The sequence below is a fragment of the Gavialis gangeticus genome, unplaced genomic scaffold (genome assembly GCF_001723915.1).
Source record: "Gavialis gangeticus isolate Ggan-Ray unplaced genomic scaffold, GavGan_comp1, whole genome shotgun sequence".
Lineage (NCBI taxonomy): Eukaryota > Metazoa > Chordata > Crocodylia > Gavialidae > Gavialis > Gavialis gangeticus.
In genome coordinates, this window is record NW_017728992.1 from 49,612,764 (window position 1) to 49,624,968 (window position 12,205).

At 43.4% G+C, this 12,205-nt stretch overlaps 1 protein-coding gene across 3 annotated transcripts in view; it reads left to right on the top strand.

Annotated features, from left to right (window-relative positions):
* Positions 1 to 12,205, top strand: part of FARS2 (phenylalanyl-tRNA synthetase 2, mitochondrial) — a 531,358-nt gene that overhangs the window by 342,809 nt on the left and 176,344 nt on the right. For all 3 annotated transcript variants that reach the window (XM_019522113.1, XM_019522137.1, XM_019522107.1), the window contains one exon: positions 7,563 to 7,714. In XM_019522113.1, coding sequence (XP_019377658.1) covers positions 7,563 to 7,714 — 152 coding nt within the window. The remainder of the gene's footprint in view (positions 1 to 7,562; positions 7,715 to 12,205) is intronic.

A 12,205-nucleotide genomic window follows, 5' to 3' on the forward strand; every position in this document is an offset into this window, starting at 1 on the left:
CTGACTACGTCCTCACGTTGGTGGACCATGTTCATCTTGGAATCAATAAGGACTCCAAGGTCCTTTTCTGCCTCTGTGCTGACAAGAAGGGAGTTACCCAGCCTGTAGGTATGGTGCTCGTTCTTCCTCCCCAGGTGCATTACCTTGCACTTGTCAGTGTTGAAACCCATCCTATTCTTATCCACCCAACCTTGTAACCTGTCCAGGTCTAGCTGTAGTCTGTCCCTCCCTTCTAATGTACTCAATTCTCCCCACATCTTAGTGTCATCTGCAAACTTGAACAAGGTGCTTTTTACTCCCTTGTCCAAGTCGCTGATGAAGATGTTGAACAGTGCAGGCCTGAGGACGGAGCCCTGGGGAACCCCACTGTCCACATCCCTCTAGGTTGAAAATGACCTGCCCACCACTACTCTCTGGGTGTGGCCTTCCAGCAAATTAGCAACCCATCTGACTGTGTTGATGCCACAGTTGCCTAATTTTTTGATGAGAATGTGGTGAGAGACAGTGTCAAAGGCCTTCCTAAAGTCCAGAAAGACCATGTCCACCGTGACACCTGCATCCAAGGATTTTGTGACCTGGTCGTAAAAGGCCACCAGGTTGGTCTGACAGGACCTGTCCCTAATGAACCCATGTTGTTTGCCCCTAAGCATAATCTCCCCTGCTGGGCCCTCGCAGATATGCTCCTGGATAATTTTCTCACAGAGCTTCCCCGGGACCTAGGTAAGACTAATAGTTGCCTGGGCCTATAGTTGCCTTGGGTCCTCCTTCCTCCCTTTTTTGAAAATAGGGACCACATTGGCCCTTTTCCAGTCCTCTGGCACCTCTCCAGAGCACCATGAGTGCTTGTAGAGCTGTGCCATGGGTTCCACAATGTCCTCTGCCAATTCCCTCAGCACCTTTGAGTGGAGATCATCTGGACCCACTGATTTGAAGATGTCCAGTCCCACCAGAAGTTCCCTGACCAGGTTCTCTCTGACCCTGGGCCCGGCTGTGCCCCTCCTGAGTTCATCTGGAATTCCGGGGGGGAGGGGGAGGGGGAGGGGGATGTCCCAGTCCCTGCTCAGAAATATGGAGGCAAATAATTTGTTAAAGTGGTCAGCTGTATCATCTGGTGCAACCACCAGATTGCCAAGCGTGTCCTGCAGGGGCCCCAAGTTACCTTCTTTTTACTCCCTATGTATTTGAAAAAGGACTTCTTGTTTGACATCCCTGACTTAAAACCATAGGAATTAAGCATGGATATATCTTTGTGGATACGGCCCTTAGTTATCAAGGTGATAGACATCTCAGATACATGTCATACATGCAGATAGATATGTTCTGTGGTTTGGCAGAGCAAGAAGTTATAATTAGGATGCCCTTTTGCTCATGTTTTCAAATAAGACAGTAAAAGCACCTCTGGGGGGGAAGAAATGCCTGTAGTTCTAGTATATATTCTTTTTGTTCTTAATCAGGGACATTCAGAACATGATTTATGGCTTATTGTTTTTCTTGTTATCTGACAGTAATTTTTTTATCAGCAGGCATAGACCCACAGTGTTTCTATTTTGTTATAATAAAGACTTTTAATAATTCAATACTCACCTCTAAGTATTTGGCTTTGGATGACTGCATAATGTCACCTCAGGATTTGCAGTATTTGTTAAAACACTACCTGATGGAAATACATTACTGTTAGTTCAAGTCTTGGAGTAGCCTTATTTAATTTTCTCCAACTATTGTGAATTGTTGAAGATGTGTGCACTATTGTATCTAAAACTGGAGGGAAGAAGGGAATCTAAAATAGCATGGTTAAAATACTTATCGTATACAATACTGTGGATTGGGTAAAGGAAGTTAGTATAGGGATTCAAGTCATCACAGAAACATAGCAAGCTTTAGCAATATCTGGCAATCTTCAGGTAAAATTAATCCTGCTATTTTTTGAGCCACTCCAAAATCTTTAAAAAAATTGACAGGGGGTATGGATAGGGTGACAATACTTGTCTGTGGTCTTGGACTTTTAGGAAAGCAACTGTCAGGAAACCCTGTTGTTTCAAATGAAGACTCTGTTTTATCAGGTAAGGGTTGGCAAGCAGGGCTCAGAAGCAGCTGGAGCCCATTAACCACTCAGGAAACAAGACTAGGGCATACAAAAGGAGAAGGAAGTCAGTAGATGGCTGCTGAGCCTGGCTGTATTGACAGACAGCTGTACTGAAGGGAGCAGGTTGCTTGCAGAAAAGATTTCTAAGACAACTATTAATTTGTTTTACACTTTGAGGAATGGGAATTTGGGCCCTGCTGTTTGCCTTAAACCCAAAAATGGAAGGAGCTTTTTGAGTTTTAGGCAGAGAGAAATAGAATCAATTTGGATAAAAACTGTTTTTTATCTTCTCTCTTCCCCACCTTCAAACATTTGTGCTAAGGACAGACTTTCAAAAAGCCCAAGGCTGAATCGATTCAATCTTTGCAGGTTAGTCTGAGCTGCATGGATTGAAATGATAAGCAAATGAACAGACATTCACTTTTGATTCTGGAAATGCAGCCACATGCCTGCAGTGGCCCAGGCCAAAACCCAGGGGATGCTAGAGCATACCTGTATGCTTGGCTGGAGCAGAAAGCTTGGACCAAGGCTAGGCTGCCCACCCTGAGAGGTGCGGGGCTTGCAGGGGAAGTGCAAAGCATCCTGGGGTGCTGAGGGACTGTGAGTTAACATGAATCTGGAGCGGATCTGGGATGGAAGTTCAATAAAGCAATTAAACCTAAATCAGTTAAATCTGATGCTACATCCATCCAGGTTTATCTTAAATTGTGTTTGGCCATTTTTGAAAGTGGTTTATGTGCACTGACTGAACTTCAGTTTCATTACAGATTTGAACTTATATCACTATCATTTATACTGGTTTTTGTGTAATTTTTGGCCCTAGCCTTACTCATATTTTCAAACGGAACAGTTCTGAGATGTGGGGTAGTTTGGCCAAGGGCTCTTTGCAGGGCTGGCCCCACAATTTTTTGGGGCCTCCTGCAAGATTGTAGTTTTGGGGCCCCCCGATCCAAAATCAGAATTGTGGTTAATTGTGGTATAAAGTCACTGAACTAAAATAGTCAGGGCCAGGATGCATGCACATGGACTGCACTGCAGGGGGTGCAGGGTGGGGGCAACACGTGCTGGGGATGCCTGGGTTCCCTCCCTGGGGCCCGGGCTGGGGCCCGGGAGGGAGTGGAGCTGGGAACTCCTCATCTGGGAAGGGGCTCTCTGCCTGCATTGAGCCCTTTAAACATGGAGCAGGTGGTAGGGGGCAAACGGGGCATGGCCCCTTGGCTGCAGGACCCCCCTGCGGATGCAGGATAGGATGGGCTGGCCCTGGCTCTTTGCTTCCCTCTCCCTCCATGTGAAAGGCTTTTCAAACCTTTCCTCATTTTTTTTCCATTGCTGTGTTCAGCTGGCCTTTACAGTTTCCACAGAGGGCTGGTCCCAGTTGTTTTCTTCATGGGGCTCTTGGGTGTGTGCAAGTGGTCATGGGCTTAGATGGCCATCTCCCATTTATTTGCAGATTGAAGGGAGAGCCTCTTGTTTTCAGCCAGTTCAGGGGTCTGTACTGAGTCGCAACAATTCATGATCTAGCAAAAGAATGGGAATTTGTACAGTATGTTCTCTGGGATCTAAGTTAAAGGACCAAAACATTTGGAGTCAACAGGGCTTGGTGATGTGTAAGGGAGAAGATAAGTGCTCAGCACTTTTGAAATTCAAGCCACTTATTTAGATGCTTACATTTGCTCTCAAGAACATAAACTCAGGAGAGTCTTGACATATTTTTATATGCTTTTCACTTGTGGGTAGGGGTAATGGTCAAATACATATCATGTAGCTCTAGAGCTAGTACTCCATTGAATACACTTATGGGTCACTTGAGACCAAATTTGATACTAACTTATACCTCAGCAGTGCTGTTGACTTCAGGGAGGTGAAAAAGAGTGACAATAATATGAGAATATTGCCCTTTAATATAACAGATTTCTATATCATGCATCTATGAGTGCAAGAATACAGCACACCAGAACATTAAAGGTCAGTGAGGTGTCTATTCATTGTTTTATAGCAACTAAACAGCATGACTCAATCCAGACATGTAGGTACAAGTGGTTTGCAGCATCACAAAACTCTTTGTGGCACCAAAACCCCAAAACATTGCACATTAAACTATGTGTGCTGCTGCTGATTTGCTACCAGGACCCCCTGCACTGAGGCACCTTGCACCCCAGCCAGCCACTTGCTGGGCTTACTGCTCTCCTGTCTCTATGTGCCTTAGTGCAAGGGCTCTGCTGTTCTGCGGCTGGCCCGGGGGCTCCGCAGCACAGCTGTCACGTGGAGGCATGCAGAGACAGGGGAGCATCCAGCCCAGGGCTGTCTGCTCCTGCATCTCAAGCCACACTATGCTGGGGCACAAGGTGTCTCAGTGTGGGGGCTCCACAGCACGCCGAGGCAGGGGAGAAGGCACATGCCCTGTCTCCACATGCTGCTCCCTTGCTGGCTGTGACACAGAGCGTCTCAGCCCGGGGGCTGCCTGCTGGCTAGCTCCACAGTGAGGCACCCTGTGCCCCAGTCAGCTCCCCCTGCAGCACATGGAGCAGTGAGACACATTGTGCAAAGCACATGGGCAGGTGCATGCACTGTGGCACAAAGCAGCACAAATTTGTGCTGCTACTAACTCGCGCTCCTGCTCGTGTGGGTGCAGCCCATTAGTTCATTTGTCCTTCTAGTCCCTTTTTTAAAAATGAATCAATTACATCTGTGTGCCCTATAAATTGATTTCATGGATTGCTATATTTAGGAGCGGAAGGATGAGATAATTATATCAAGTTAGAAGGGCAAGGTAGTTATTGCATGTCAGTTTATTCATGGTAATCATTTTATGTGAAAAAATACACCTCTTTCCTCCCTCCCAGACAATTTCTCATTTTTCACTGAACAGTTCTGAGCCATGGGAAAGTTTGATAGAAGCCACCTTCTGCTCCTTCTAGTTTCCCTTTGGTTTAGCTGCCACTTACCATGCAATAGAGCAGGCACACATAACAGTTACCATACATCAGCCAACGACTGGCAAATCTCTTGTTTTAACTCAGTGTAATTGTTTCATTTGTCCACATCCTACTTTTCTTGTACACTAGGTAATTCAGGGACAGACCCAGATATTGCCTATATTTACATCCATCAGTACTTTGTCTCTGATTCGTAGTCTGCTTCAGTTCAATAGTACACAAAAGTATGGTAACTGGCAAGTGGGTTTGCAGTGGTTGACCTTATTGGTATATATGCTCTTTAGTCTAGCTAGGAAAGACAGGGCTGCTTCTGTATGTTGGCTCAGTCCTGCTTCCAATGAAATCAGTAGCAAAACTTCCATGGAATTTGGCACCTTTTGGTTTCAGAACATTCATGGATAACCTTCAACTGTGTTTTTTCTGTATTGCCATACTTATCAGAGTGAAATAATTAGGAACTCTCGATCTGAGGTAGCTGCTTCTCGAGTCAAACCAAATCTTCATGTCTAAAATCTTAAATCACAACTTTGGATCCTTTAATGGTTTGGGTATTAATCCCTAAATACCTTGAAATTACCTCAATTCACTGAGATTCTTTGTCGGAGAATGTAAGAGTAAACTATGTGGAGGGAAAAAGATAACAGGGCTCTTATCATGTTGATACCATTGTGCACTTGAATTCCTATCATTTGTTAACTGCAGAGTGTCGCATTCACAGGTGTGGCTTTGGTGTAGTGGAGCAGTGGTATACTTTTATTCATTAGCTTTTAGGATTTTATGAACGGCTTCTGCATGCTGCCTTTATTTTGCAGGTTTTTTGAAACTGGTGTACAGGAGATGAATTCATTTGACAGGTTTATTCATGTAACAAGTTGGATAATCATTTGTAATTCACAGTTTAATTCACTAGGGGGTTATTAATTTAAAACTTGGCCTGTATTCCTTATCAGCTATTCATTGAAGGGTTTACACCTTCCACAATGGGATTTGTGTAAATCAGCACATTGTAAATTTGCCTTTCTAACAGGTTTATTGCTTTATCAGATATTCACTTAGGATTTCACTATTCTGTCATAAAACATTCCCAGACACAGAATACATTTTTACTGATATAATCTACTATGTCGACCAAGACATACACATCAGCTGTCATATATGTATAAGAATAAAAAGACCTATTTACTCTTGCAGGACCCAAGGATCCAGTGTAAATGTACTCAATTTAGATGCAGTCCATTGCTACTAAAGATCAGGAAATGAGGTATCACATAGTTGAGACAGTTAAGTACTGAGAGAGGAAACTATTTCTGTGTGGTTCAACTTTTATGTAAACATACATTCTTTAGAAGAGAAAAAAAATTAGACTGACCCAAAGCCCAGCAATTCTGGCCCTAAAAGTTCAGTTCTAATAAACATTTGTCTCACTTTCAGAAAAATAGGTAGAAAATATCAGGTTCTGCAGCCCTGACCAATTAGATCAAGAGACAGAGTTTTCCAGGCAAAAGCTAAAATGCTACATTTGCCAAAGAACATATAGTAACCCTTATGAAAAAAAGTTTCTTTGACAATAATCTGTATTCTCTTTAAATAGGAAGTCTTCTGTTTTATATGAAGCAGTAGAGCACTAGAGGGATTTAACTGATCCCCCCTTTTTTTAGTCTAAACATGCTTCCTGCTTTAATCTACAAATATGAAGGTATCAAGAACAGTATATCAGATTTATTCAGAATTAAATTGGATATTATAAAATATAAACATAGCTGGTTAAAAAAAGAAAGCGAAGGGGAAAACTACCAGGAGAATGTAAATGGGACAAGAGTCTTTGAATTTGTGCAATATCTTTAAAACTGATTGGAAGTGCAATTCTAAACTGGAAATTACTTTGTTGAAATGATCTCTTCTTACTGAACATCCCTGCTCCCTCTATGTCCTCAGGTTCATAAATGTTGATTCTAGTGATCAAAATAAGTTCTTGCTACTCTTTATTCTTCCTGGAGTGCAGAGCCACTGTACCTAGGAAAGAGGCAGTTGAAATCCGTTCTTGCTCACATCACAAGTAATTATCAGAATTAATATTCTGGCTGTGGAGCCAAATCTGACATTTAGGTACATCTGTGTGGTCAACCTTGTTAAGCAGAAGACAGAGCTATACAGGTACACTCACCATGCTTGCCTTAGAGAATATTAGCTACCAGGGATGATGTGCAAAATGGGATGAATGTGCTGAAATGGCAGCTTGAAGAACTGTATTTGTTCTTGTAAACTGAGCAAACTTGATGGGAAAGCAGTGAGAAAGCACACTTACGGCATGTGGCATACCATTTTTAGGGAGTCATTTAGCACATTCAGAGGTACATTTTGGTTATTTGTCAATTCAGTTTGTGCTTCTAAAACCAATGCCCAAAGTTTCAAAATTTGCAGGAATGAAATCATTGAACACTTGAATTAGATATAACTGTAAGTGGAGAAGAAAATGTTATGTAAGTCTGTCCAAATCAAACATATATACAAGAACATGCAATGTTTTTTTTTGTCTTTCTTAGCCACTCAGCAAATATCCTCCTTTAATAAATGACATCGCCTTTTGGCTGCCTTCTGAGAATTACTCTGAAAATGATTTCTGTGAGTTAGTCCGAAACATCGGCAGAGACCTGGTAGAAAAGGTTGATCTCATAGATAAATTCACACATCCAAAGTAAGTAAAGCTCTTGAAATATCTGTTGTCAGAAGATAATTTTTATATCTTTTACATAATATTTATTAAAATGGTTGTATACTTGGTTTATAGCTCCAACATTTTTTGTATTTTTTCCCTAAAAATAAACATAGTTTATTTAGGAAAAAATAACCTTGTTTTTAAAGCAGTGATTCTTAACCAGGGTGCCTTGAGCTCCTTTCATGAGTGCTGCAGGGTGGCATGCAATATTAGCATTGTTAGGTTTGGAAACAGGATTCACAAGGTAAACCCAGAGATTTCAAATAAGAATCCATAGTGTTAAAAACATGCTGACCTGGTGTGATCTTTTTGACTTCTTTGGAACAGAACAGTTGTTCTGTTATTTTTTTTGTAGTAAAAAAACCTGAGTGAAAACGAAATTCTGATATTTTCCAAGGGGTGCCTTGAGCCTATTAAAAAGTCCCTCAAGCCAATCTAGATCTAAGAAGGTTGAGAACCACCAATTTAAAGTCTTTCATGAATGTTCCTTTTATGGTAATGAGAGTAAATCCAGTGATTAGAAGCAGCATAGTACTGGCTAACCATCACCCTATGCTGTAGATATGCCAGTGTACCTCACCCTTGCCTATAACATATTTGCTATTCTAGTCCTGATCTTTTTTGATCTGTAAGTACTATTTATTTAATCTGTTCCTTCCTCCCTTTTTTCTGAGCTAAGCCATGACTGTATCTTGAAAATGGATGTCAGGTGTAATTTTGGAGTTATTTGGACACACAAACTATTGGCGGTATTCAGTGGGAAGAAAAATTCTAAGATTCACCTGCATCATTAGGACACTTCAGATTTTCGGCCATCAGTGTTTCTTCCTTTTGGGGTAAAATCGCTGGGCTTGCCTTACTAGAAAAGAGGAACCATCTCTCTAATATAGTCTGCCATCTCCAACACTGACAAATGCCAGATGTTGCAGATAAAACTATTTTTGAAGCCATGATCTGGGCAGATTTAACTATATTACGCCCTTTCCAAAATAAGAGATGAGAGGTAAAATCCCATTAGCTGAAACAGTTGTTTAAATTGGGTTTAGAAATAGTTTTTCTTATCAGTGTTTATGTTGTTGTTGCAGGAAGAAAGGGCAATAAACCTATCTGTGTGATATTATTTCAAGGGGGAAGGGAAATTTCTGTTCTCACCATAGCTGATAATCAGTTAGGCCCTAAAACCTGCAGGTTGTTCCTTTTTATATTCGCACTTTGGACACTATTGTTCACTTCAATTTGTTGTACATTGTGTGTCAGGCCACCCAATTATTTAGCTAGCTGGGTAGCCATTTGTGGTTTAATAGATTAATAATATGCAGTTGGTATTTAGCATTTTTCATAAAGTGCCCTTGTTGACTATTTTATTTGGGCAAAGCAACAGAACTGCCACTGGAATTTCTGAGACATCTAAACATCTTTGAATGACTAATTCCTAAGTGCTTCTAACATTTAAGTGATGCCTCTTACTGTGGAAAGTATTTTTATTTAATATCTCTAGACTAAAAACTTAATGTCCAGCAGAGCAATATAGGACATGATCAGATGATGAATGCACCTCACTATAAAGAGCAACAAGATTATATACTGTGGAGAAATTGGAAAGTGAGTTTATTGCAGTTATGGACAGCCTTTTTTTTTATTGTCACTTGGGCAGCGTTATGTTGTCAGTTATCACAAGACAATGCCTAGACATAGAGAACTAGTCACACTGATGCTGCTGAAAATACATTTAATTGCCAGTCTTCATGTCAGTGCTGATACCACAGGCTACACATCAAAATGCTGTTCTATAGAAATGGGACATTAAACTAGTTCTGGGCTGGACTTTTCCATTCTCTAATTCTGGATCTTTACTACTTAGAAAATATCTGTTTCTATGGTCACTTCTTGGTTGGTGTAAGGGCTGGGGAATAGGTATTGTAGCCTAATGATTAGGCCACTTGGGGAGGGCAGCAATTAGGGACCATGCTAACAGACCCAAGGGGAACATCCAGAGACACAGTCCAAATCAGAGGATGAATCAAGTTTCAAGAATCAGAAGTCCATGCCAAAATCGGAATGAGCCAGGAGTCAGAGGACACCAGGAGTCGGAGCCAAAAGTCAGAGACCAAGGCAAAAAACAAATAATTTAATATGGCCCTGATTATTCTGGGATATAACTTGCACCAAAACAGGTGTGGCCCAGTCATTTCCACACTAGGCTTACATGGCAATTAAATTGAAATAACTGTGATTGTTTCTAGATAAAGCGTTAAGTTGAATAATTTACAGGTACTTAATATGGGACAATGGACTTGCCTATCTGCAAAATCTAGGGTTTGGTGCAAGATGAGATGTGAGAGCCATGGGTGTTTCTGCTTCCAGTCTCAGTTCTCAGATCCACAGGGATTTTCCAAAAAGCCAGGTTCCAGAAATAGAGCTGGGTAGGCTCAGGAGTCAAAGAACCAAGGCTGCATTGAGGCGTACCACAAGAGACTTTCAGAAAGAACTACTGACTGACCTGCAGGCTGCTGACATTGGTGGAACTAAATGGGGAGGCTGCTCTCCCCAACAGCTAATCAGGAGGTGCTAACAGTGGCTGGCTGGATCATTAGTGAGGTAGGGCTGTCACTCAGAGCCCCAGGCAGGTGTGGCCAACTAGATCATTAGCCCAGGCTGAGCTGCCCATTAGTGCCTCTAATACTAGGTGCTAATCTTCTCTGGATACTATCATGAAAAATTAGATATTCCCTTTGTTACTGATTCTCAGCAGCATGAAGGCTGCATGCCCCTGGAGGCTGGGGGGGCATGGCGACTACCTGCAGGTGCTGGTGGCAGTGAAGGTGTGGTAGTGGTGAGCGGAGAACTTCCGCAGGCGGCCACAGTGGGGTCGATGGAGGGGGGGATGAGCAGTCAGCGACCACCTGCAGATGCCACCGGCAGTGTTGGCAGTGGCCAGCAGCAATTGGGGACCGCCTACAGATACTGCTGGCCATGTCCGTGCGGGGGGCAGGGGGGTGGCGAGCGGCGACTGCCTTCAGGCACCAACAGCGCTTTTTGCAGGGGGTGCACTGCCAAACTCAGGGGGTGCACGTGCACCTGTGTGCACCCCCTATGTATTGCCAATGCTCAGCAGGCAAAATCATGGACTGCATTGTGCAGTTGGCCAATGACTTTGGGTCTTTACAGATCAGTTGATGGAAGAGAGCAGCTGCATAGTATTTCTTGGCTATTATTGCATCAGCAAATTTAAGTAGAAGGCAGAGATGCATAAGTTTTCATAAGCTACAGCTTGCATCATCAGATGCTGTCATTGAAGTTGCCTTAAGCCAGGGGTGGGCAAAATACGGCCCGTGGGCCGGATCCAGCCCACCAGGCCATACTATCCAGCCTGTGGGGCCTCTAAAAAAAATGAGTACATTAATATTTATTTTCTCCTGGCTTCCTGTCAAAGCTGACAAGAGCCAGGGGCAGTAGGACCCAGGGGGAGCCCTCAGCAGGACTGAGCAGCTTATTCCCGCTCCACCCCCAGCCATTTCACTCTCTTCCTGCCCCTGCCCTGCTCCAACACCACATGGCTCCTGGCTGCACTGGGGAGCATGGGGCTATCCCAGTACATGTGTGTGTGGGTTCATAGCATGAGTCGCACATGCACCCACACCCCCCCTTGAACTGCCGTGCACGCACACACCCACACCCACACCCCCTCACACACCCTAACCACCCTCCTGCACCCTCCTCACAAATCCCCACCCAAACCCCACATATCCACCCCCCCACAGCCCCCCCCCCCCACAATAAGCAAGAATAAGACTTTATTGTAAGCTATTCTGCAATCACCTCTGTGTACGCTACATAAACACATGTAAATCAGGACAAAAATATTTGAATTGCCTGCCCCTGCCTTAAACCCTTCATGCAATATGCTCTCTCTCTGCAGGTGCCATGGCATAGTCCTGGCTCTACTGATTTCACAGCCGGTACTCCCAGTCAAATGCTGCCCAAAACTCTGGCTTGCATAGGGAAAGAGAACTTCAAAGTAGTAGGACTCTGTATCATGTCAAGGGTGCAGTTTCCTTAAAAGAATCCCTTTATGAATACTGTTCACATCTTTTCTTGTTTGATTGGATTAGGACCTTCTCTGACTGGAAATTGGGGAGCAAGAATCCGTTTCATAGTTTCTAGGGTCGGAAGGGACCTGAGCAGATCATTGAGTCCAACCCCCTGCCACGGCAGGAAAGAGTACTGGGGACAAACGATCCCAGCAAGGTGTACATCTAGCCTCCTCTTAAAGACCCCCAGGGTAGGAGCCAGCACCACTTCTCTTGGAAGTTGGTTCCAGATCCTAGCTGCCCTGACCGTGAAGTAGCGCCTCCTGATATCTAGCCTAAATCTACCCTCTACCAGCTTGTGACCACTATTTCTAGTCACTCCTGGTAGTGCTCGGGGAAACAGGGACTCCACCAATGCCTGCTGGTCCCCTCTGACTAG